This window comes from Lycium barbarum, chromosome 3, assembly GCF_019175385.1.
Source record: "Lycium barbarum isolate Lr01 chromosome 3, ASM1917538v2, whole genome shotgun sequence".
NCBI classification, from domain to species: Eukaryota; Viridiplantae; Streptophyta; class Magnoliopsida; order Solanales; family Solanaceae; genus Lycium; species Lycium barbarum.
The window spans coordinates 68,838,234-68,865,827 of NC_083339.1; the positions used below are offsets into that span (position 1 = coordinate 68,838,234).

A 27,594-nucleotide genomic window follows, 5' to 3' on the forward strand; every position below is an offset into this window, starting at 1 on the left:
CAATCCTTATAATATTCATACAAATTCCATAACACAAAAGTAGCAAAAATTCTTACCTTTTCTTGAAATTCCGACTTGCCGCAAACGTGATTCTTTTGCCAAACAAATTGTATCACGTCGGAGAGCGTCTTGAACTTACTACAAATACAAAAAGAATAAGATGTTTGGATCAAACTTGGAGGCTAGAGAACTTTTCCTCTTTTCTTTTGCTATGGCCGAAACCCTCTCTAGAGGTGTTCTTAATTTTTTTTTTGTTGATTTTCTTGACTTTTCAATGGATAGGCATGAATATATACTTATCATTAAATGCTCACATGGAGCTCACATGACCAATAAGTGGGGCTTGGGCCTTGGCCCCTTGGCCGGCCACCCCTAGCACTTGGGCTTCAATTGTTCAATTTTTTTTTAGCCCAATTCGTAAAAATCTCGTTTTGTAATTCCCGAAACTAATTTCCGAAATTCCAACTCTCACCCTCGGCCTTCCCCGATGTTTTTGCACCAATAGTTTCATAACCAACATAGGTATATTAACTAAAATCAAAGTATTGCCTTATAACATACAAGTCCTAATTATTTCCAAGACTTTCCAATTATGCGAAATTACGGGATATAACAGCTGATCTATGATATGGAGAAAGTAGTAGAAACAAATAAGATGCTGCTCAATTCTCTATAGCTTTAGTTCAAACACGCTTATGATATCAATTACCTAATATGGGTATGAACTCTCTTGAAGGTAGAAACGTGAATATTGAAGAGGAACGTTCAAGCGATAGAGTAGCTAACCGAAGAGGTATGTAAGACTAGTCCCTTCTTTCTAAGGCATGATTCTTATGACATGATATTCTTTATCTCTTCATGACATTCCTATGCCCAAAAACTATGAGTCAATCTTAGTAAAGAGCTTCATATGAGATAGGATAAGAGAAATGTTATAAGTATGATATTGATGAGTCTAAGTCTAAAGAGTCTAAGGCCCATGATATTATGTTTCTACAAAGCTAATGATTCTTATTATGATCGATTGATGTTGTTCATTGTATACACTCACCTTATATGCTAATTCCTTCAAGGTGAGGCAGAATGCTTATGAATGCCCCATAACGGAATCGGGGTTCAGGACCTTATGTCACCCTGATAGAGTATAGTTATTCTGAGTTCCCAGTCATGCATTATGATAATAGTATGATGAGAATATGCTAAGTCTATGAGATGTACATGATTGTATCACACCGTGTCTATATGGCCGGGCTAACACCGCTAAAGCGGGCAGCATACACACCATGTCTAGATGGCATGGGCATACACCTCTTAATAGTGTGCTATGATTTCAAAAATGCCACCAAAGGGAAAAGCTACAACCGCCCAGAAGGGCAAGACTACGATGAAAAGGCGGATAGAAAGAGAGCCGCCAATGAGTGTAGAAGAGGGCGAGTCATATAATGAGGCCCTATCTAATACTTCCTCCACCCCGCCCAATGTAGAAGAACAAGGAGGAGCTTCAGCTCTAGTTCCTCCACCGGCTGCTTCGGGTCAACAAGTGACCGAGGCTATTCATCTGTTGACGCAGTTAGTTGCCGCCCAAGCACAGCGGCAGAATGCGGGCCCAAGTGATTAGGCAGCTAGTACCAGAGCCCGTGATTTTATGAGTTTGAATCCTCTGGAATTTTTTGGGTCAAAGCCGAATGAAGACCCGCAAAGTTTTATTGATGAAATGTTGAGGAGGTTGAAGATTATTCATGCCTTCGAAACTGAATCTGTGGAGTTGGCATCTTATATACTCCGAGATGTGGTGGTATTATGGTATAATAATTAGATATCGTCAAGAAAAGACGATGCGCCTCCTCCCGTTTGGCAAGAATTTGTAGATGCCTTCATCCGCCACTATTTGCCACCCGAGATCCGTCGAGCTAGAGCAGATATATTCTTAAATTTGAAACAAGGAAATATGAGTGCCTGGGAGTATAGCCTTCTGTTTAATTCCTTGGCTAGATATGCCCCGACTATGGTGGCCGACATGGGAGATAGAGTGCATCGATTTGTGAGTGGCTTAGGGGCACATTTGTTCAAGGATTGTTTGACAGCTTCGTTGCAAGATGGGATGAAAATTTCCCGTATTCAAGCTCATGCCCAGAATTTAAAAGGACAACAACGTCCGCAAAGTGGTGATCGTGACATTGATAGCAGGCAAAGCAAGAGGGCCAGATCTGTGAGGGCCGGAAGTGATTATAGAGGGGGATCCATGCAGGCATATTCTAGACATTCTGGCCAATCGGCGACAAGTGCGCCTCCTCGATTTGCAGGTAGGAGATTTGATCACTCCTTTCGTTTAGGACAGGGTCAGAGTTCGAGGGCCTCAGATTCTCAGTTTAGGGGAGATTATAGTCAGAGGAGACCCCAGTACCACGATGCAGCCAGTGCGGTAGACTACATTCCGGACAGTGTCGCCAGGGTTCAGATGCTTGCTATGCATGTGGCCAGGTTGGGCACATGATGTGAGATTGCCCGTTGATGAGTGGTAGAGTTGGGGCTCAGCCCACAGGATCAGCGGCTATTTCTTCTTCAGTGCGCCTGGTAGGGCAGACTTTCCAGATTCCAGCAGGCTGAGGTAGAGGCAGAGGGGGAGCATCTACTTCAGGTGCCAGTCAGCCCAGTATGTATGTTTTAGGTGGACGACAGGATCTTGAGTCCTCCCTGGATGTGGTTACAGGTACATTATCATTACTTTCCCATGATGTATATGCATTGATAGATCCGGGTTCTACCCTATCTTATATTACTCCATATGTTGCTGGTCGTATTGGGGTGAAACCTGCGCTAATAAAACCTTTTGAGGTATCTACTCCGGTTGGTGATCCCGTGATAGCTAGACAAATATACAAAAATTGTATAATTGTGATATGCGACCGCCAGACTAAAGTTGATTTAGTTGAGCTGGAAATGTTAGATTTCGATGTGATTATAGGTATGGATTGGTTGGCCTCATGTTATGCTAATGTTGATTGCCGAATGAAAGTGGTGCAATTTCAATTTCCCGGAGAGCCCGTGCGTGAATGGAAGGTTAATACAGCATCTCTAAGAGGTAGGTTTATTTCCTACCTTAAGGCAAGAAAGATGATAGCTATGGGCTATATTTATCACTTAGTCCGAGTTCATGATACCAAAGCAAAGTCGCCAACTTTCCAGTCCGTTGCGGTAGTGAATGAATTTCCGGATGTATTTCGAGATGAACTTCCAGGTCTTCCATCGGAAAGAGAGATTGATTTTTCTATTAATGTGTTGCCGGACACAAAAACCTATTTCTATTCCTCGTTACCGAATGGCTCCGGCAGAATTGAAAGAGTTAAAGGCACAGTTAAATGATTTGCTTGAGAAGGGGTTTATTAGACCCAGTTCATCACTGTGGGGAGCGCCAGTCCTATTTGTAAGAAAGAAAGATGGTTCCCTACGAATGTGCATTGACTATAGGCAGTTGAATAAGGTGACGATAAAGAACAAATATCCTCTTCCGAGAATTGATGATTTGTTTGATCAACTACTAGGTGCCAAGTGGTTTTCCAAAATAGACTTGAGGTCAGGTTATCACCAGGTGAGAGTTAAAGAAGAAGATATTCCCAAAACAGCTTTCAGAACGAGATATGGCCATTATGAATTTCGGGTGATGTCGTTTGGGTTGACCAATGCTCCGGCAGTGTTCATGAATTTGATGAATAATGTATTCAGGCCTCTCTTGGATTTATTCGTAATAGTATGCACTCACGATATTCTGGTATGCTCTTGCACAGAATCAGAACGTACAGATCATTTACGTATTGTTCTTGGCATTTTTCGAACTCGAGAATTGTATGCAAAATTTTCAAAGTGCGAGTTTTGGCTGAATTCTGTGACATTTCTGGGTCATATTATTTCAGATGATGGCATTAGAGTTGATACTCAGAAAATCAAAGCTGTGAAGACTTGGCCAAGGCCTACGATGCCTACAGAAGTCCGTAGTTTTCTGGGATTGGCAAGGTACTATAGAAGGTTCATAGAGGGATTTTCCTCTATTTCAGCCCCGTTGACCCAATTATCCCAGAAGTCAGCTAAGTTTCAGTGGAATGATGCTTGTGAACGCAGTTTTCAAGAGTTGAAGGACAGATTAACCTTAGCTCCGGTCTTAACGCTCCTAGAAGGGCCAGATGGCTATGTTATATATTGTGATACTTTTGGTGTTGGGTTAGGATGTGTGCTAATGTAGCACGGTAAAGTCATTGCTTATGCTTCGATGCTGCTGCGGAAACATGAAAAGAACTACCCAACGCATGATCTCAAATTGGCTGCAGTTATCCATGCGTTAAAGATGTGGAGACACTACTTGTATAGGGTACATGTCGATATTTATACCGATCACAAGAGTCTGCAATACATTTTCAAACAAAAGGAGCTAAATCTGCGGCAGAGGCTGTGGTTAGAATTATTAAAAGATTATGATGTGAGCATTTTATACCACCCTAGAAAGGCAAATGTAGTAGCTGATGCGCTTAGCCGCCGATCAATGGGCAGCCTATGTGAAGTTCCTCCGGAAAAGAAAGAGTTGACTAATGAGCTCCACAAACTAGCTAATCTTGGAGTATCATGATCTCAAGTTGATATATTGGTGGGATGGCATGAAGAGAGACATAGCAGAATTTGTGGCTCAATGTTCAAATTGCCGGTAAGTGAAAATTGAACATCAAAAGCCATGAGGATTATTGCAAGCAATGGAAATCCCTACTTGGAAATGGGAAGTGATCAACATGAATTTTATTGTGGGGTTACCCCGTTCCTGAGGCAGGTATGATTCTATATGGGTGATTGTGGATAGATTGACGAAAACCGCTCATTTTCTTCCAGTCAGAACCACATACTCGGCTAAAGATTTTTTCAAGGTTGTATCTCAAAGAAATTGTCCAACTCCATGGTATTCCGATATCCATTATTACAGATAGAGGAGGGCAATTTACAGCCAAGTTCTGGAAATCCTTCCAAGAAGGTCTAGGTACTCAACTGAAGCTTAGCACGACATTTCATCCATAGACTGATGGGCAAGCCGAACGTACCATTCAGACCTTGAAGGATATAAGAGCATGTGTTCTAGATTTCGGTGGTAGTTGGAAGGACCACATACCTCTAATCGAGTTTGCATACAACAATAGCTATCATTCCAGTATTCAAATGGCTCCGTATGAAGCTCTATATGGAAGGAAGTGTAGATCCCCAATTGGATGGTTTGAAATAGGAGAAGTACAGTTAATAGGCCCTGAGTTAATTCAACAAGCAGTAGAAAAAGTCAAGGCGATCTGAAATCGATTATTGACAGCCCAAAGTCGCCAAAAATCTTATGCGGGCAATCGCCGGCGAGACTTAGAATTTCAAGTTGATTATTGGGTATTCTTAAAGGTGTCACCAATGAAAGGTGTGATGAGGTTTTGCAAGAAAGGAAAGTTGAGTCCTCCATACATTGGACCCTATAAGATCATCTGTAAGGTGGGTCAAGTAGCTTATGAATTGGACTTACCTCTAGAAATGGAATCAGTCCACCCGATTTTCCATGTCTCAATGCTCCGCAAGTGTGTTGGAGATCCTACGAGAATTGTCCCAATAGACGATGTTCAAGTGACAGAAAAGCTAGTCTATGAAGAAGTGCCTATTGCCATATTAGACAGGCAAATACGAAGACTTCGAAATAAAGAAGTGGCCTCAGTTAAAGTCTTATGGCGAAATAGCAGCCGAGAAGAAATGACTTGGGAAGCAGAAGAGAGTATGAAATCCAAATACCCGCATCTATTTCAGCCCCAGAAGAGATTCACGATGAAACACCAAGATTATGAGGTACGTGTGTTTTCTTTTCATGCAAATGGGTCGTGTGTGGCCAACTTATATTGGTATTGTGTTGTAGCCCTGTGAGGCAATGTCACTATGGGTTGTTGTGACAGGATGGTAGTGCAATATTACAGGGGAAACTCTGGCGAAATTTTAGTAGAGTTCCTGAGTACTTAATATTCGAGGACGAATGTTTCAAAAGGGGGGAAGAATGTTACACCTCGGAAAATTGTCTGTGAACGTTCAGTGAATAAATTAATGAAGGGCACGACGTATAAGATGTTTTAGTAAGTAATAAATAACGTTTGATGATTTTAAATAAGATTTAAAAGACATTTGACATGAGAGACGAAAGTTGTTACGGAAAGCAAGGTATATGTTATGTGTCGGAAAGGATTTAGGAGTAACAAGTTACTGATGATTTAATAGTGCCTTAGAGAAGAATTATAACATCTCTTAGATCGTTAATGAGGTGTTAAACAAGTATCAAGAAGGTTCCATAAGGATTGGAGATCAAATGAAATGACGAGAACAAGATCGGAGAAAAGATGGGTTCTATGGCCGATTATACCCTCCGATAACGTTATACGGTCCGTATAATGGACCGCAGAATCGTCACAGTGAAGTCCCTCGCTGATGGGATTATACGGTCACTTATACTGACCGCATAAAATTAAACGGACCGTATAATGTGCCGTAAAATGAACACAGAAGTTAGAAGTTGACGGGGTGATTTCACGGTCACTTATAAGGACCGTATAAATTTATAAGGACCGTATACTGTGCCGTCAAATTAACACAGAAAGGGATGGTTGCTGAAGCGATTTCACGGTCACTTATACGGACCGTATAAGTCCGTATAATTTCGTCGGGATAGATTTTTATTTTGAAAAGAGAACCCAAGTTCATTATTTACATTTCATTTTAATTCTCCACAACTCAAGACTTCTCTAGAAACTTCCACACACTTCATATACAAGAACCTAAGAGAAATTGATGATCAATTTCATCAAACCCACAAAAATCAAGTGTAAGAAACACATTAAAGTTCATCCAAGCCAAGGAATATCAATGGAAGTGAACTAGGGTTTTGGTGCAAGAGAGGTATTTCAACTCAAGGTTTATTTATACACTATCTAAGGTATGTTTTATGGTATTTCCATGTCATTTAAGGTGTTGAAAAGTTGAAACACTTGGATTGTGGAAGGGTATAAGAAATGGGTCATGAAAGTGGGGATAGTGTTATTTTTGAGTAGTAGTTTGGAATGAATCATGAATATTGATATGGTTAGGATTGTAATCACGTTATTAATGATGTCAAGAGCATGATAGAAACATTAGATGAGAATGAATGTAACGTTGTATTATGATTATGATTATGGATGACCTTGAGGAGAAATTATGGGGATTGGATAATGATGAATTTGACAAAAGTTATTGATGAGGATATTATGAATGTTATTATGGACGTTTGGGACCTGATATATGATATGGAGAATGTAGTAGAAACAAAGGAGATGCTGCTCAATTTTCTATAACTTTAGTTCAAACACGCTTATGTTATCAATTACCTAATATGAGTATGAACTCTCTTGAACATAGAAACGTGAATATTGAAGAGGAACGTTCAAGCGACAGGGTAGCTAAACGAAGAGGTATGTAAGGCTAGTCCCTTCTTTCTAAGGCATGATTCTTATGACATGATATTCTTTATCTCTTCATGACTTTCCTATGCCCAAAAACTGTGAGTCAATCTTAGTAAAGAGCTTCATTTGAGATAAGATAAGAGATATGTTATAAGTATGATATTGATGAATCTAAGTCTAAAGAGTCTAAGGCCTATGATATTATGTTTCTACAAAGCTAATGATTCTGATTATGATCCATTGATGTTGTTCATTGTATACACTCATCTTATATGCTAATTCCTTCAAGGTGAGGCAGAATGCTTATGAATGCCCCATAACGGAATCGAGAGTTGACGACCTTATGTCACCCTGATAGAGTATAGTTGTTCTGAGTTCCCAGTCATGCATTATGATAATAGTATCATGAGAATATGCTAAGTCTATGAGATGTACATGATTATATCACACCGCGCCTATATGGCCAAGCTAACACCGCTAAAACGGGCAGTGTACACACTATGTCTAGATGGCATAGGCAGACACCACTAGTGGACGGCATGAGATGGTACCCTGGACGTGGGAGGCCTGGACGCAGGCTAATGATTATCACATCGTACCTATATGGACGGGCATCTTATACATATATGCATACATGATATGATGATTATTATGAAGTAAGTTAGCATGTATTATTTTAGTTTTAAGTGACAGTTAGTTACAGATCACTCTTTAGTCGATGTCTCCGTATTTCATTGATATATCATTATTGTTTATGCCTTACATACTCAGTACAATATTCGTACTGACTTCTGATTTCTTTGGACTTTGTGTTCATGCCCATAGGTAGACAAGGAGACGGTGCAGATCCATAGGAGCTATCAGCAGATTTACAGGAGCACTCCATTATTCCCGAGGTGCTATTTGGTTCATTCTTTTGTGTACATATACGTATTTTGGGCCCGACGGGGTCCTGTCCTATCCATATGTCTAGTACTCTAGTAGAGGCTCAGAGATACACATGTGTGGGTAGTATGGTCTCACGATGTTACTATGGTATACATATATAATTATTTTGATAGCCGAAGGGCTTATGTATATTAAGTAATTATGTTTCCAAATGAAAAATGTTTTTTCCTATGATTATGAGCACATGAATATTAAAAAAGTGTATACTGAGTATGATGAGTAATAGAATGAGTGGTGCTCGGTGGTTAGCCCTGGGTACCCGTCATGGCCCCTAGTCGGGTCGTGACAGAAACCCAACCCTTGTGAAGCAAAAGAGGGGAATGAAGTGGAGAATTCCCCTAACCTTTCTAAAGGAATACTTGGCACTTGTTCTAACTCCCAAGAAATATAGAGAGAAAAGATTGAGAGGAGTAAGGGAGCGAAAAGTGACAACTCTAGAGAGGAAAAAGGAGAGGAAGTGAGGAGTGATGTGAGAGAGTTGTCACAACCTCCTTCTAACCCTTGTAACTTTTCTTTCTTTTCTAGTGGTCTTGTTGATAGTGCATGTATTATTCGGAAGCAAGCCAAATGATGAACCTTAACCTTTGAAGGATTTTGAGGTAGTTGAGAGCTTCCCAAAGGGGCAAGTAAGCTCTAAATATGAAACCCAAGGCAAAGAAGATGAATGCGAACTTCAAGGTACAATAGCTAATCTTAACTCTTTAAATGATGTGGATGAACATATTGTTGAAGTGAGTATAAATGCTAGCTTTTCCCTAAATGAGCTTAATGAATATCCGCCCTGTGATATGCCTAGTGCTATAATGACAATTGACAATGTAGTTATGGGTGGTCTAACACTAGTTGATCCTATTGATGACTATCTTGACTCTTCCTTTGAGTGCAAGTTATGTCCACCTAGTGTTGATCCTCTTGATATGCATGTTAGTACATTGTCCTGTGAGATGTTAGGACACCCACTAGTTGATCCTAGCGATGAACGAATTGATTCTTCTAGCAAGATCGATTTGCGTCCAACTAGTGTGGTTACTTGTGTTGATCAATTTGTTTGCTATGAAAATACACTATTTGAGGAACCTTGTGATGTGCTTAATGACATTTAATTTAGTGATGATGTTGATATAATTGATCATTTACCTAGTCGTGTGCATGAAAGTGTTGTGGGACGTGACCTTTGTCTTTATGAGAGTGGAATTGCATGCTTTGAATCTTTTTTGTTCATAGATTCTTCTCTCTTAAAAGATAATGTCCTATTCGATGATAACATGACTAGTGAAGGTGATATGCATAGTGGTTGCTATTGTAATGTTGATCATGTAGCCACCTTTGGAGGCTATAATGTGTTTTGTAATCCACTATGAGATGATGAAACTCTTCCTTATGACGGACATCTTCCTTTGAGGAATTGTGATCAACTTATGGGGAGGGAAAGTGTTAAAAGGGAAGGTGATTCTTGCCTTGAAATTGTAAATTCTTCCTTTCGTGTTCAACTTCCTAATAGCCTATTTGATGATCTTATTCTTGAACCTAATAGTGAGGCTACATTGGAGGATGACATAGATGAGGAAGTTAGCTTAAGTGATTCCTTTCTTTATTACTTCTTTGCATATGATGCCGCTTTTATTTGTGTTGGGAGTGCATCTTATGTTGGGGAAGGTACTTGTCGGGTAGTTGGTTGTGTTATTCACCCTAATAGGTAGCTATACTTCCCATTTGACTCGGGTGTTACCTTGTTTGGAAAATGAGTTTCCATGGTGCTTCATGTCAAATAGAACTAATGTAGTATTACATACTTCGTATTTTGCATCCATTGGTTTTATTACTTCATCCTTATGTCATGAACCTTGGAGGGATCAACTTCTTGATACCTCATGTGTGACAATGTTATTCATGATTGTTATAGATATGTGGTTGTACCAAAAATTTGTCCATCCTTGGCATGTATGTATGGTTATTACTTTGTGTGTTGCCCCTCAATCCTTGTTGAGTATGTTTTTTTATGTCTTTCCTTCGGTTTTGCTAGGTTCGGATTCGAGGACGAATCCTTTTGAAGAAGGGGAGGATGATATGATCCTACTTAGCACACTTCATTTGAAGACGTACATTCAAGGACGAAATATGAGACTTCAAGCTCTACAAGCTACATGGAGGATAAGGAAGTCGTTTGAGGCCTTTGGAGGCTCCTAAAAGCCACACAAGATGGCTTACGATGTATGGAACGTAGCTTGGGAAAGGCTTGGGCAAGAAAGAAACCCAACACTCAAAAGTAGCTAGATGTGCAAAGGGGTAGAAATACAAAAGTGGCCAAACATGCAAAGAAGGGACATAAATGCAAATGGTCGCAATTGCAAGCTTTGAGGATTAGATGATAGCTATTTGTGCAAGGGAGAGACATTTCAAATTCCAAGCCACCATCTAAATAGCCAAACAAGGCCCTTGCCTTATTAAGGGCAAATATGTAATAGCTAGCCTTCTTCTATTTTCTAGGAGTATAAGTATTAGACTTAGCCTTCATTTAGACTTAGATTTTGGATGATGAATTATGATACTCTAAATTGAGTGAAGATTGTTAGGTAGGTTCTAGAGCTATTTTAGTCAATATGATAGTGAAATTCATTGTTGGTTTGTGAACCTATTATGTCCATTGATATTCATGAAGAGATTGCCCTTTGTGGATTCAAATTTAATCTCTTGCCTTGAGTTTCAAATAGTAGTGGTTCTTTTAGGATCGGATTCAATTGGAAGGGTCTAAGTTTGATATACTCGGGTTTGTCCATAAATTCGCCCTAATTGGGTCTTATTTTTATCCTCTATTCCTCATCCCCTTTTCTTCGTATCTTTAAATTTCGCATTTTGGATTGAATTGATTCTTCCCCAATTCGATTTGTATCAGTTTGGGCCTCTTTATGGGCAATCATTGGGCCTTGTGGTCTTGGCTCTTGTAGCCTCCTTCCATGATATCTTCCATAGCTTGAAGGACCTCCCTATGTTGTCTCCAAGAGCTTTCCATGGCTTCCAAATCCTTGGATCGGCTTCTAGTACACGACCTTGGTTGAAATTGAGCACTTGAGTCATTCCGCATCGTATCAAATAGCCAACAACAACAACTTCATATAAGACTCTTTTAAACTCACATCAACAACATTTAAAGATATACAATAGAACAGCCCGATATACGCTTCGTATACAATGCTTTATACACTTCTTTCTTAAAAATAAATCAAGTACAACAATTCCAACACAACCTTAACATCAACTACTATCCATACAACAAGAATTTAGCTCAATAACATAGTAACAACATGGCTTAAGACAGAACACAACTCAACATGGACTCAAGTTCACATTTGAACATTTTCCTCCAACTTTCTCCCTTCAATACATTGTATAATCATTAAACAAACTCATAAACATGGAAATAAGATGAATTCTTACCTCAAGAACTCAAGAACACACCAATTCCAAGATTACTTCACCTTGACCTATCCTTCAAAGCTACTACAAGAAGGAGAAACAAGCTTCAACAACAATTTAGAAACCTTTGGCACTTGAATCACTCTTTAATCATTGATTTCACTTGGGGGTTGGTTAACTATGATGAAGAGGGTTTATAGGGGTGTTGAGGATCTGTGCAAATGGTGGAAATGAAATATAATTAGAGAGATACGAGCTATATACAAAAACGGGCTGCCACCCACTCAATATACGGTCCACATATGCGGACTGTAAATAATATACAGTCCATATATTTGGACCGTAATTCACCAACAGTTTCTTACCCCCACTGTTATCAAAATACGATGGGTGTTCAGCTAAAAATACGATCCGTATTCCATATACGGTCCGTAAAACCTACCATAAATCCCAACTTTTGTCCAAAAGTATTCTTGTCAATTTGCTTAATCTCTAATCCTTCAACCATTTACTAAACATGAACTTAAACCCTCGTATACTCAAGATGAACACGTCTAATCTTATAAATCCTCGAAGATACTCTCGCTCTCCAAATCTGCAACGGCCAACTCACATCAAAACTCGACGTACGAAAGTATGAGGTGTAACATCTTTCCCCTCTTAGAAAAATTCGTCCTCGACTGTTAAACTTTTAGAAGTCTACAGAAATTTTGGTAGAATCTCCTCTATAATCACACTATTACCAACTTGCCATATAGCCCAACAACACAGTCCAATGCCATACAGGACTAAAATAATCAATAACAACAATGGCCCAAAACTAATGAAAGTAACTCACAATATAGTGCATACCTGAGGATGATGGTATCGTAGTCTAAGCTTGCTTTGGGATCGAAAAAAAATGAGGATATCTAGACTTCACATCTTTCTGGGCTTCCCAAGTCATCTCCTCTATGTTCCTATTCCTCTAGAGTACCTTTACGGAAGCTACATCTTTGGTTCGTAACCTACGAACCTGGCGATCTAGAATAGCCATAAGGACTTGTTCATATGATAACTGCTCTGTAGCCTGAGCGTCATCTATGAGTACAACTCTGGAACGATCTCTAATTCAGTTATGGAGCATGGATACATGGAAGATCGAATGTATAGAAACCAAGTCTAAAGGTAAGTCTAACTCATAGGCTACTTAGCCTATTCTACGCACAATCCTGTAAGGCCCGATGTACCTCGGGCTAAGCTTGCCCTTCTTACTAAACCTCATGACGCCTTTCATAGGAGACAACTTCAGGAACACCCAGTCATCTACTTGGACCTCTAAGTCTCGTCATCAATTATCTGCATAGAACTTCTGACAACTTTGAGTGGCTAATAATCTCTCCTGAATGAGCTTAAATTTCTTTATCGCCTGCTGGACCAAGTCAGGTCCTAATAATCTAGATTCTCCAAATTTAAACCATCTGATAGGAGATCTACACTTCAGCCCATTGAGGGCCTCATACGGGGCCATCTGAATGCCAGAATGATAGTTGTTGTATGTGAACTCAATAAGTGGCAAATGGTCACCCTAGCTACTTCTGAAATCCAACACACATGCTCGAAGTATATCCTCGAGTGTCTGAATAGTACGCTCAGCCTGCCCATCTATCTGGGGATGAAATATTGTACTAAGGTTCACCTGTGTTTGCAATCCCTTCCGAAAGGATCTCCAGAAGTTAGCAGTAAACTTGTCACGACCCAGCTAGGGGCTGTGACTAGTACCCGGGGCTAGCCACCGAGCACCACTCGATCTACTACTTATCTTACTCATTTAATGCTCTTTTATCAACTTTATACTGAATTACAAGAAGGTCATATTTTATATGGAAATATAAATACTTTTATATACATTTGCCTCTCAACCATCAAAATAATATATACATATAATAGCATCTCGTGAGACCATCTACCCACTCTGCGCATCTACGAGCCTCTACTGGAGTACTAAACATAAGGACGGGACAAGACCCCATCATGCCCAAAAATACATATACATGAATATACACAAAAGAATCGTCATAAGAACCTCCGAACAAAAGAGTGCTTTCAATCAGCTGACAGCTACTACTGGTCTGGGTCGAGCTCTCCTCCCTGTCTACATGTAGGCATGATCACAGTGTCCAAAGTAAACGGACGTCAGTACGAACATTATACTGAGTATGAGAGGCATAAGCAATGAAATAGAACAATGACATAATGGAAATATCAATATGGAACATCTATATCTGACTGTCATGTATAAAAGAATTAAGTCATGCTGTCTTACTCATGCTCGTTATCATATCATGTATGCACAATGTATAAGCTGCCTGCCCATATAGGTGCGGAGTATTAATGTATAAGCTGCCCGTCCATATCGGATCAGTGTGATAATCATAACATTATCCTGCGTCCAGGCCTACCGCATCCGGGGTATCATCTCATGTCGCCCACTAGTGGTGTCTGCCCATGCCATTTGGCCATGGTGTATCGTATAGCTGCCCGCCTCGGCGGTGACTGCCCGGCCAACTAGGCGCGGTGTTATATAATCATCATACATGCTCATCATAATATGCTTATTGTAACATACTTATCATAATACATGCATAAGGCTTATGAACAACTTTACTTTATCGGGGTGACGTAAGGTCGTGATCCCCCGATTTCATTATGGCGCAATTATTGACATTCTGTCTCACCTTGAAGGAACTAACATATAAGGTGAGTGTGAGCAATAAATAACATCATGCCATATTAGGATCATCATATCATATCTCTTATCTTATATTACCATTCATAGATATAGGCTTTTAGCTTTCCGGAATATAGGAACTCATGAAGAGGAGGAAAAATTATGCTATGAGATTCATGCCATTAGAAAGAAAGGACTAGCCTCACATACCTTTGACGATTAACTGAGCTATCGCTTGCTTGTTCTCCCTCGATACAACTTTCTTCCTTCAAGAGGGAATTCACGCTATCGTTAGTTAATTCGACTATAAGAACGCGTTACTAATTCTAGGGAAAAATAGACAACACTTCATTAGTTTATAATACTTTCCCATATTCTATATCAACTCCCATATGCTCACAACAACATTCACAATATTGGAATCAACAATCGTCATTTGTATACATCGACCACAATCCATCATTTTTCTTCAATTTCTCCACATTTATGGTTAGAGCTTACTATCGCATCTCCTCATATCTAATACTTATTTCATGGCCTAAATGTCATTTATAACGTATTCATAATCACAACACTCCAACATTCATAATCCAACCCAACTACTATCCACCCATGACACTATTCACTCATAAATGACCCATTTCCTATGTCTTTTTACAATTTAAGTATCTTAACCTTCCAATACCTTAAAAAACATGTTTTAGTCATGAAACATACCTTAGATGATGGTTGAAAAAGGTTTGAATGGAATTACTCCTTCAGCACCAAAACCCTACTTTACTTCCTTTGGGTTTTCTTTAGAAAGATGAACTTTAGTGTGATTCTTACACTTGATTTCGTGGGTTTCATGTAGTTGATCACTAATTTCCTTTGGTTCTCTTGTGATGAAGAGTACAGAGTATTCTAGAGGTTTCTTGAGAGAAATATCGTGGAGTTGAAATGAATTGAATGAGATTAAGTCTCCTTTTAATGACTTAAAATCTAATCCGGAATGAACAGTGACTGAAGTGCACAGTGGTCGTAAACCAAGTTTACGGGCCATATTCTGGTTTACGGTCCATCTTTCATGACCGTATTTAAGCATAACAGAACCAGAAAGGTTTGTTGGAGTCATGGTGGTTTACGGTTACAGTTTACGAGCCGTATTTCAATTTACGGTCCGTATTCCAAGTCGTATTTAACCATTTGAACATTTAGCATAAAGTTGAAGTTTTGTGAGTTGGAATACGACATGGTGGTTTACGGTTCATATACTACTTTACGGTCCGTATTTCATTTTACGACCAACTGGGCCAAAGTGCAAATCTGCAACTTTCACGTCTTCAGAACCTATAATTAGCCATTGTGGAGCATATCCTATCTCTTGTTCCCATTGTCTTTGGAGTCTTACTTAGGGTCGTCAAACGTCATTCCCTTCTCATTAAACATCGTATACTCATATTCTTCGTTAGTCCATTCGTTGTACGTTCACGGGGAAATTTACGAGGTGTAACACTCTTCCCCCCATTTGGAACATTCGTCCTCGAATGTTAAACAATCGGGATTCTATGAGAATTTCGCCAGAGTTTCTCCTGTAATTTGGCACTACCAACCTGTCACAACAACCCATAATATCATCGCCTCACGGGGCTACATCACAACATCGATATATCTATGGCCACACATGACCAGAAGCATGTAAAATAAGCATACGTACCTCATATCGTTTGAGTTTCGTCTTGAATCTCCTCTGAGGGTCGAAATAAATGCGGATACTTAGACTTCATACTCTCTTCTGCTTCCCAAGTCATTTCTTCCCCGTTATTATTTCGCCACAAGACTTTAACTGAAACTACCTCTTTATTTTGGAGTCTTCGCACTTGCCTGTCTAAAATAGCAATAGGTACCTCTTCATAGGTTAGCCTTTCTATCACTTGCACATCATCTATCAGGAGAATATTTGTGGGATCCAATACACTTGTGGAGCATCGAAACATGGAAGACTGAATGGACTGATTCAAGCACCGAAGGCAAATCCAGTTCATAGGCTACATGACCACCTTGCGGATAATTTTATAGGGTCCAATGTATCTAGGACTTAGCTTGCCTTTCTTACCAAATCTCATCACCCCTTACGTTAGCGATACTTTCAAAAATACCCAATCACTAACTTGAAATTCTAAGTCTCGTCGGCGATTGTCTGCATAAGACTTTTGGTGACTTTGGGTTGTTAACAACAGATCTCGGATCACCTTAACTTTTTCCAGCGCTTGTTGAATTAATTCAGGGCCTACTAGTTGTGCTTCTCCTATTTCAAACCATCCGATTGGGGATCTACATTTCCTTCCATATAAAGCTTCATATGGAGCCGTTTGAATACTGGAATTATAGCTGTTATTATACGCAAATTCGATTAGCGGCAAATGATCGTCGGAACTTCCACCGAAATCCAGCACACATGCTCGTAGCATATCTTCCAAGTTTTGAATAGTGCGCTCGGCATGTCCATCGGTCTACGGATGAAATGTCGTGCTAAGCTTCACTTGAGTGCCTAGACCTTCTTGGAAGGACTTCCAGAACATAGCTGTAAACTGTGCTCCTCTGCCTGTGATAATAGATAATGGAATACCATGAAAGCTCACAATTCCCTTGAGATACAACCTTGCATAATCTTCGGCTAAGTATGTAGTCTTAACTGGGAGAAAATGGGCTACTTTCGTCAATCTATCCACAATCACCCATATAGAATCATACCTGCCGCGGGAACGAAGTAATCCCACGATGAAATCCATGTTGATCACTTCCCATTTCAAGTAGGGATTTCTATTGCTTGCAATAAGCCTCCTGGCTTCTGATGTTCAACTTTTACTTGTTAAAAATTTAGGCACTGTGCTACAAATTCGGCTATGTCTCTCTTCATTCCATCCCACCAATAAATCATCTTGGGATCACGATACATTTTAGTCACACCCGGGTGAATAAAATACCAGGAACACTGTCCTTCTTCTAGAATTCGTCGGTGCAATTCTGCTACATTCGGCACACATAGCCTGCCTCGGTACCTAAGAATTCCATCCATAGGAATTTCAAATGAAGACTTTTCTTTTCCATGAGATGTGCCTTTGTAACGACACAATTTAGGATCTTCATATTGCCGTTCTTTCACTTCCGTATCCAAGGATGAAATTATGGGATAATTGATACTAATCCCTACATTACTCGAATCGATTACACACATTCCAAGATTAGCTAATTGGTGGAGCTCATGAACCATCTCTTTCTTTTCCGGAGGGACTTCACATAAACTGCCCATTGATCGGCGGCTAAGCGCATCGGCTACTACATTTGCTTTCTCGGGGTGGTACAAGATGTTCACATCATAATCTTTTAACAGTTCTAACCACCGCCTCTGCCGCAGGTTCAACTCCTTCTACTTGAAAATGTACTGAAGACTTTTTTGATCTGTATAAATATCAACATGCACACCATACAAATAATGCCTCCATATTTTTAAGGCGTGAATAACCGCAGCCAATTCAAGATCATGAGTTGGATAATTCCTTTCATGTTTTTGTAATTGTCTCGAAGCATATGCAATAACTTTACCATGCTGCATCAATACACATCCTAATCTGACACCGAAAGCATCACAATATACCACGTAGCCATCTGACCCTTCTGGAAGTGCTAAAACTGGAGCTGAGGTCAATCTGCCTTTCAACTCTTAGAAACTGCGCTCACAAGCATCATTCCACTGAAATTTGGCTGACTTCTGGGTTAGCTTCGTCAATGGGGCTGAAATAGATTAAAAGCCCTCTACGAATCTTCTATAATATCCTGCCAAACCCAGAAAACTATGAACTTCTGTAGGCATCGTAGGCCTTGGCCAAGTCTTCACAGCTTCAATTTTCTGAGTGTCAACTCTAATGCCGTCATCTGAGATAACGTGGCCTAGAAATGTCATAGAATTTAGCCAAAACTCGCACTTTGAAAATTTCGCATACAGTTCTCGGGCTCGAAGAATGCCAAGAACAATTCGCAAATGATCTGCATGTTCCGATTCCGTGCGAGAATACACCAGAATATCATCAATAAATACTATCACAAATAAGTCCAAGAGAGGCCTGAATACGTTGTTCATTAAATTCATAAACACGGCCGGAGCATTAGTCAACCCAAACGACATCACTCAGAATTCATAGTGACCATATCTCGTTCTGAAGTCCGTCTTGGGAATATCCGCTTCTCTAACTCTCACTTGATGATAACCCGATCTCAAATCTATTTTTGAAAATCATTTGGCACCCTGTAGCTGATCAAATAAATCATCAATCCTCGGAAGAGGATATCAGTTCTTTATCGTCACCTTGTTCAACTGCCTATAGTCGATACACATTCGTAGAGATCTGTCTTTCTTCCTTACAAACAAGACTGGTGCTCCCCACGGTGATGAACTGGGTCTAATAAACCCCTTTTCAAGAAAATCTTTAATCTGTGCCTTTAGCTCTTTTAATTCCGTCGCAGCCATTCGATAACGGGGCATAGAAATGGGCTTGGTGTCCGGCAACACATCAATGGCGAAGTCAATCTCTCTTTCTGGAGAAAGACCTGGAAGTTCGTCTGGAAACACATTTGGAAATTCATTCACAGCCGTAACTGATTGGAAAGTTGGTGGCTTTGACTCAGTGTCATGACCCCGAACTAAGTGATAATTATAACCCTTGGCTATCATCTTCTTTGCCTTAAGGTAGGAAATAAACCTACCCTTTGGAGATGCTGCATTACCCTTCCATTCAAGCACGGGCTCTCCCGGAAATTGGAATCGAATCACTTTCAATCGGCAATCAACATTAGCATAGCACGAGGCTAACCAATCCATGCCCATAATTACATCGAAATATAACATCTCCAACTCAATCAAATCAGTTGTGGTCTGGTGATCACATGTCACAACTACACAATTCTTATATACTTGTCTTGCTATCACAAGATCACCAACCGGAGTAGATACCTCGAAAGGTTTGATTGGCTAGGGTTTCACCCCAATACGACCAGCAGCATATGGAGTAATATAAGAAAAGGTATAACACGGATCTATCAATGCATACACATCACGGGAAAATATAGACAATATACCTGTAACAACATTCGGGGAGGACTCAAGATCCTGTCGTCCGGCTAAAGCATATACACGGGGTTTAGTAGCACCTGAAGTAGATGCTTCCCCTCTACCTCTACCTCGGCTTGCTGACATCTGAGGAATCTGTCCTGCCGGACGTGCTGAGGAAGAACCAGCTGCTGAACCTGTGGGCTGAACTCCAACTCTACCACTCATCGAAGGGAAATCTATCACCATGTGCCCAACTTGGCCGCAAGTATAGCAAGTGTCCGAACCCTGACGACACTGTCCGGAATGCAATCTACCGCACTGGCTGTATCGCGGTACTGGGGGTCTCCTCTGACTATAATCTTCCCTGAACTAGGAATCCGGAGTCCTCGAACTCTGGCCCTGTCCTGAGCGGAAGGAGCGAGCAAACCTCCTACCTGCAAATCGGGGAGGTGCACTGGTCACCGACTGGCCCGAGTAACCAGAATATGTCTGCCTTGCTCCCCCTCTATAACCACTGCCTGCTCCCATAGATCTAGCCCTCTTGCCTTGCCTTTTTTCGTTATCGCGGTCACTTCTTGGTGGTTGTTGTCGCCCTTCTAAATTCTGAGCATGGGCTTGTATTCGGGAAATATCCATCCCGTCTTGCAAGAAAGCCGCCAAACAATCTCTGAATAAATGTGGCCCTAGGCCACTTACAAATCTATGTACCTGATCCCCCATGTCGGCCACAATAGCCGGGGCATATCTAGCAAAAGAATTAAATTGCATGCTATACTCCCGGACACTTATATTTCCTTGCCTCAGATTTAGAAACTTATCCGCACTAGCTCGGTGGACCTCGGGTGGCAAATAGTGACGAATAAATGCATCCACGAATTCTTACCAAACCGGAGGAGGCACATTCTCTCCTCTTGATAATACCCAATTGTTGTACCACAAAACGGCCACATCCCGGAGTCTATAAGATGCCAACTCCACGGATTCAGTTTCAGAGGCATGGACAATCTTCAATGTCCTCAGCACCTCATCTATGAAACCTTGCGGGTCTTCATCCAGCTTTGACCCAAAAAACATCAGAGGATTTAGACTCATAACATCACGGGCTTTGTTACTTGCTGCTCGATCACTTGAACCCGCATTTTGTCATTGTGCCTGTGCGGCAACCAATTGCGTCAATAAATGAATGGCCTCGGTCATTTGTTGACCTGAAGCAGCCGGTGGAGGAATTGGAGCTGGAGCTCCTCCTTGCTCTTCCACATTAGGCGGGGTAGAAGAAGTATTAGACAAGGCCTCATTATGTGATTCGCCTTCTTCTATATTCATTGGAGGCTCTCTTTCTACCCGCCTCTTTGTCGTAGTCTTGCCCTTCTGGGCGGCTGTCGCCTTTCCCTTTGGCGGAATTCTGAAATCATAACAGACTATTAAGGAGGATAAAGTCTTATAAATGGCTCTATCGCACGATTTCATAAGAAGAAAGATGGTCATTTTCCTTAAATGCCCTGTAGCCTCTTGTTTATTGATGTGGCGCGCAACACACCATAAACAAGACTCTACTAGGCACGGCTCGTAGACACTTCCTAGGACTGAACCGCTCTGATAACACTTTTGTCACGACCCAGCTAGGGTCCGTGACGGGTACCCGGGGCTAGCCACCAAGCACCACTCGTTCTACTACTCATCTTACTCATTTAATGCTCTTTTATCAACTTTATACTGAATTTACAAGAAGGTCATATTTTATAAGGAAACATAAATATTTTTATATACATTTGCCTTTCGGCCATCAAAATAATATATATATATAATAGCATCTCATGAGACCATCTACCCACACTGCGCATCTACGAGCCTATACTGGAGTCCTAAACATAAGGACAGGACAAGACCTCATCATGCCCAAAAATACATATACATGAATATACACAAAAGAATCGTCATAAGCACCTCCGAACAAAGGAGTACTTTCAATCAGCTGACAGCTACTACTGGTCTGGGTCGAGCTCTCCTCCCTGTCTACTTGTGGGCATGATCACAGCGTCCAAAGAAAATGGACATCAGTACGAACATTGTACTGAGTATGAGAGGTATAAGCAAAGAAATAGAACAATGACGTAATGGAAATATAAATATGTACATCTATATCTTACTGTCATGTATAAAAGAATTAAGTCATGCTGTCTTACTCATACTCGTCATCATATAATGTATGCACAATGTATAAGCTGCCCGCCCATATAGGTGCGGAGTATTAATGTATAAGTTGCCCGTCCATATCGGATCGGTGTGATAATCATAACATTAACCTGCATCCAGGCCTCCCGCGTCCGGGGTATCATCTCATGCCGCCCACTAGTGGTGTATGCCCATGCCATTTGGCCATGGTGTATCGTATAGCTGCCCGCCTCGGCGGTGACTGCTCGGCCAACTAGGCGCGGTGTTATATCATCATCATACATGCTCATCATAATAAGATTATTGTAACATACTTATCATAATACATACATAAGGCTTGTGAACAACTTTACTTTATCGGGGTGCGTAAGGTCGTGATCCCCCGATTTCATTATGGAGCAATTATTGACATTCTGCCTCACCTTGAAGGAACTAACATATAAGGTGAGTGTGAGCAATAAATAACATCATGCCATTTTAGGATCGTTATATCATATCTCTTATCTTATATTACCATTCATAGATATAGACTTTTAGCTTTCCGGAATATAGGAACTCATGAAGAGGAGGAAAAATTATGCTATGAGATTCATGTCATTAGAAAGAAAGGACTAGCCTCACATACCTTTGACGTTTAATTGAGCTATCTCTTGCTTGTTCTCCCTCGATACCACTTTCTACCTTTAAGAGGGAATTCACACTATCGTTAGTTAATTCGACTATAAGAACGTGTTACTAATTCTAGGGAAAAATGGGAAGCACTTCCTTCGTTTATACTACTTTGCCATATTCTATATCAACTCCCATATTCTCACAACAACATTCACAATATTGGAATCAACAATCGTCATTTGTATACATCAACCACAATCCACCATTTTTCTTCAATTTCTCCACATTTATGGTTAGAGCTTACTATCGCGTCTCCTCATATCTAATACTTATTTCATGGCCTAAATGTCATTTATAACGTATTCATAATCACAACACTCCAACATTCATAATCCAAACCAACTTTTATCCACCCATGACACTATTTACTCATAAATGACCCATTTCCTATGTCTTTTTACAATTTAGGTATCTTAACCTTCCAATACCTTAAACAACATGTTTTAGTCTTGAAACTTACTTTTACATGTTTTAGTCTTGAAACTTACTTTAGATGATGGTTGAACAAGCTTTGAATGGAATTACTCCTTTAGCACCAAAACCCTACTTTACTTCCTTTGGGTTTTCTTGAGAAAGATGAACTTTAGTGTGATTCTTACTCTTGATTTCGTGGGTTTCATGTAGTTGATCACTAATTTCCTTTGGTTCTCTTGTGATGAAGAGTAGAGAGTATTCTAGAGGCTTCTTGAGAGAAATATCGTGGAGTTGAAATGAATTGAATGAGGTTAAGTCTCCTTTTAATGACTTAAAATCTAATCCGGAATGAACAATGACTGAAGTGCACAGTGGTCGTAAACCCAGTTTACGGGCCATATTCTGGTTTACGGTCCATCTTTCATGATCCTATTTAAGCATAATAGAACCAGAAAGGTTTGCTAGAGTCATGGTGGTTTACTGTCAGAGTTTACGGGCCGTATTTCAATTTACGGTCCGTATTCCAAGTCGTATTTAACCATTTGAACATTTAGCAGGAAGTTGAAGTTTTGTGAGATGGAATACGACATGGTGGTTTATGGGCCGTATACTACTTTACGGTCCGTATTTCACTTTACGACCAACTAAGCCAAAGAGCAAATCTGCAACTTTCACGTCTTCAGAACCTATAATTAGCCATTGTGCACCATAACCTATCTCTTGTTCCCATTGTCTTTGGAATCTTTCTTAGGGTCGTCAAACGTCATTCCCTTCTCGTTAAAACATCGTATAGTCGTATTCTTCGTTAGTCCATTCGTTGTACGTTCACGGGGAAATTTACGAGGTGTAACAAAACTGTGCACCTCTTTCTGAAATAATAGATACTAGAACACCATGAAGTCGCACTATCTCTCCTTAATATACAAATTCGCGTAATCTTCTGCTGAATAAGTAGTCCTGATGGGTAGAAAATTTTTTGAGTTTGTAAGTCTATCAATAATCACCCCGATCGAATCAAACCTGCGCTAAGAACGAGGCAAGCCTGTAATGAAATCTATATTAATCGCCTCCCATTTTCAAGTCGTAATCTCTATATCTTGCAACAATCCATCAGACTTCTAATGCTCAATCTTTACCTGCTAACAATTAGGGCATTAGGCTATGAACTCGGCTATATCCTTCTTCAAACCATTACACCAGTAAATTTCTCTAATATCATGGCACATTTTTGTTGACCCTGGATGAATAGAATAGCGGGAATAATGAGCCTCCATCATAATCTACTGGCGTAACTCTACAACATCGGGAACACACAATCTACCTCGATATCTCAGGACTCCATCTCTAGTGATCTCGAATAGTGACTTTTCTTTCTGCGGAGCTGTCTCTCTGTACTGAATCAAGGTAGGATCCTCATACTGGTGTTCCTGAACCTCATCTACTAAGGATAATGTCACTGTATCTTGAACTGTAATCCCTGCATCGCCTGAGCCCAGTAATTGAACTCCTAGGCTGGCTAACTGGTGAAGCTCATGACCCTGAATGCTATATTCAGAATATCTTTCTCTCTGACCCTGACCTGATGATAAACTAACCTCATGATAACCTGACCTCCAGTGTGTCTTCGAGAAGCATTTGGCACCCTGCAACTGATCAAATAAATCATCCATCCTCGGAAGTGGACACTTGTTCTTAATCGTCACTTTAATCAGCTGCTTATAGTCGATACACATTAGCAGTGACCCATCTTTCTTGCTTACGAACAACACTGGTGCTCCCCACAGTGACGTACTAGGTCTGATAAAGCCCTTCTTCTGTAAATATTTCAACTGCTCCTTCAACTCAGCCAGGGCCATCCTATAAAGAGGAATAGATATCGGCTGAGTATCTAGTAGCACATCGATAGAGAAGTCAATCTCCCGCTAAGGTAGGATGCCTTGAAGTTCGTCTAGAAACATATCAGGGAATTCATTAACCACTGGAATAGATTGCAGGGTTTGTGGTTCTGCTTCAACATTTTGGACTCGAACAATATGATAAATACACCCTTTTACAATCATCTTCCTTGCCTTGAGATAGGAAATAAACCTATCTATTGGCGAAGCTGCATTACCTTTCCATTCTAGAACTAGATCTCCTGTAAAGTGAAATCGAACCATCTTTGTTCTGCAATCAACATTAGCATAACAAGAGGACAACCAGTCCATACCCATAATAACGTCAAATTCTACCATATCCAACTCGATCAAGTCTGCTACGATATGACGATTACAAATTATAACTGCACAATCCTTGTATACTCGTCTAGCTATCACCGAATTCCCACAGGTGTAGACACCTCAGAAGGCTTAATCATTTCGGGTTCTATCCCGAACTTACTAGCAACAAAAGGAGTGATATATGATAAAGTAGAACCTGGGTCTATCAATGCATATACGTCATGGAAGGAGACTGATAGTATACCTATAAAAACATCGGGTGATGATTCGAGATCCTGTCGACAAGCCAATGCTTATATGCGGTTCTCAGGATCGCTCGAACTAGACCCTCTACCTCTACCTCTACCACAGCCAGCAGATGTCTGAGGACCCTTCCCAGGAGGGCGTACTGATGATGAAGAACCAGCTGTAGATCCTGTCGGCTGAAATACATCTCCACTACCCCTCGTCGGACAATCTCACATAATATGGCCTGGATAGCCGCAAATAAGACATGCATCTGAACCCAAATGACACTGTCTGGCATGCAACCTAACACCCTGAGCGCACTGTGGTAGAGACGGCTTCATTTGGCCAGAATCACCCTGTACTAGGAACCGGCAATAGATAAATAGTAAAATCAATTTCCTGTTCCGGTGGAATGCCTGGAAGCTCATCCGGAAACACCTCTAGAAACTCATTAACCACAGGGACAGACTGAAAGGTCGGTGAATCTGCTTGCACATCCTGAACTCGAACTAGGTGATAAATATACCCTTTTCTCATCATCTTCCTTGCCTTAAGGTAGGAAATAAACCTACCCCTCGGTGATGCAGCATTACCCATCCACTCTAGGACGGGCTCATCGGGAAACTTGAATCAAACTACCTTCGTTCGGCAATCAACATTAGCATAATAGGAAGCCAATCAATCCATGCCCATAATGACATCGAAATAAATCATGTCTAATTCAATCAAATCTGCTAAGGTATGGTGGTTACAAACTACCACTACACAGCCTCGATATACTCGTCTAGCTATAACCAGATCACCAACTGGCGTAGACACATCAAATGGCTCAATAAATTCAGGTTCTATCCCAAACTTACCAGCAACAAACGGAGTAACATATGATAACATAGAGCCTGAATCAATCAGTATATATACATCATAGAAGGAAATGGATAATATACCTGTAACCACATCGGGAGAAGGCTCATTGTCCTGTTTACCGGGTAATACATAAATACGGTGTTGAGGCCTACTCGAGCTAGATGCTCCACTCCTCCCTCTACCACGTCCCGCTGGTATCTGAGGAACTTGTCCTGAGAGGCACACTGACGAAGAAGAACCAGTTACGGATCCGGTAGGCTGAACAATGTCTGCACCACTCCTCGGCGGACACTCTCTCATCACGTGGCCTGGCTGGCCACAAGCATAACAAGCATCCGATCCAAATAGAGACTGTCCAAAATGTAATATACTGCACTGAGCACACCGCGGTATAGGTGATCTCATCTGACCTGACTCTAGTTTATGCTGAGAACTTGATGCTCTAGAACTCTAGACCGCTCTCGAATAAGAAGAACGATTAAATCTAGGGCCTGAAAACCACTGAGGTGCACTCCCTGCTGAATGAAATCGATACCAGGAATGCTGCTATTTCTGTTCTCTCCTGTTCTCACCAGCAACATCTAAGGATATGGCCTTCCTACCATGGCTCCGCTGATGCTTGCAATCCTCTAAATTCTGTGCATATGCCTGTATATAGGAAATATCCATGCCCGGCTGTAATGCAACTGTCGTACAATGATCTATCAAATGTGGCCCTAGATCCGCCATGAAATGATGAACTTTGTCCTCCATCTCGGCCACCATAGCTGGGGCATATCTAGCTAAAGAATCAAAGGGTACACAATACTCCTGAAGACTCATACTACCCTGCTCAATTTGCAAGAACCTATCTGCTCGGGCCCGTCAGACCTCTGGGGGTAAATAATGGAGAATAAAAGCATCTAAAACCTCTCGCCAAATAGCTGGAGGGGCATTCTCTCCCTTAGATAGCTCCCATGACTGATACCACTATATTGCAACATCACAGAGCATATAAGATGCCAGCTCCACTGACTCGACCTCATCGGCTTGCATAACCCTCGAAGTCCGTTGCATACTATTAATAATGTCCTAAGGATCCATATTTTTCTTCAACACATAAAACTCTAGAGGGTCTAATCCGAGGAAAGTCTAAACCCTCGCACTCACTCGGTCTCCCTGCTCAACCCCAACTCCCTACCGCTGAGCCTGTGCGGCTACCAATCTAGTCAATAACTATACAGCATCCCGCGTATCTAGCTCGATGCATCTGGCTGAAGAACTGGGGGCACTGGGGCAGGTGCTGGATGCGGTGTATGTGAAGTCTGGCATGGACTCTCACTCTGGGACTCACCTCTAGCCCTGGTAGCCGACTGACTACAGCTAGTGGCCTCAACT

General features: G+C 40.9%; 1 protein-coding gene across 1 annotated transcript; it reads right to left on the bottom strand.

Annotated features, from left to right (window-relative positions):
• Window positions 1–24,186: 24,186 nt before the first annotated feature.
• Window positions 24,187–24,639, bottom strand: LOC132630943 (uncharacterized). The gene has a single exon (XM_060346521.1). The coding sequence runs from the start codon at window positions 24,637–24,639 to the stop codon at window positions 24,187–24,189; it is 453 nt and encodes a 150-aa protein (XP_060202504.1).
• Window positions 24,640–27,594: the final 2,955 nt, after the last annotated feature.

What these genes read in the sequence shown, in the direction of transcription:
- LOC132630943 (XM_060346521.1), bottom strand. Translation starts at nt 24,639, where the DNA reads ATGTGTATCGACTATAAGCAGCTGATTAAAGTGACGATTAAGAACAAG.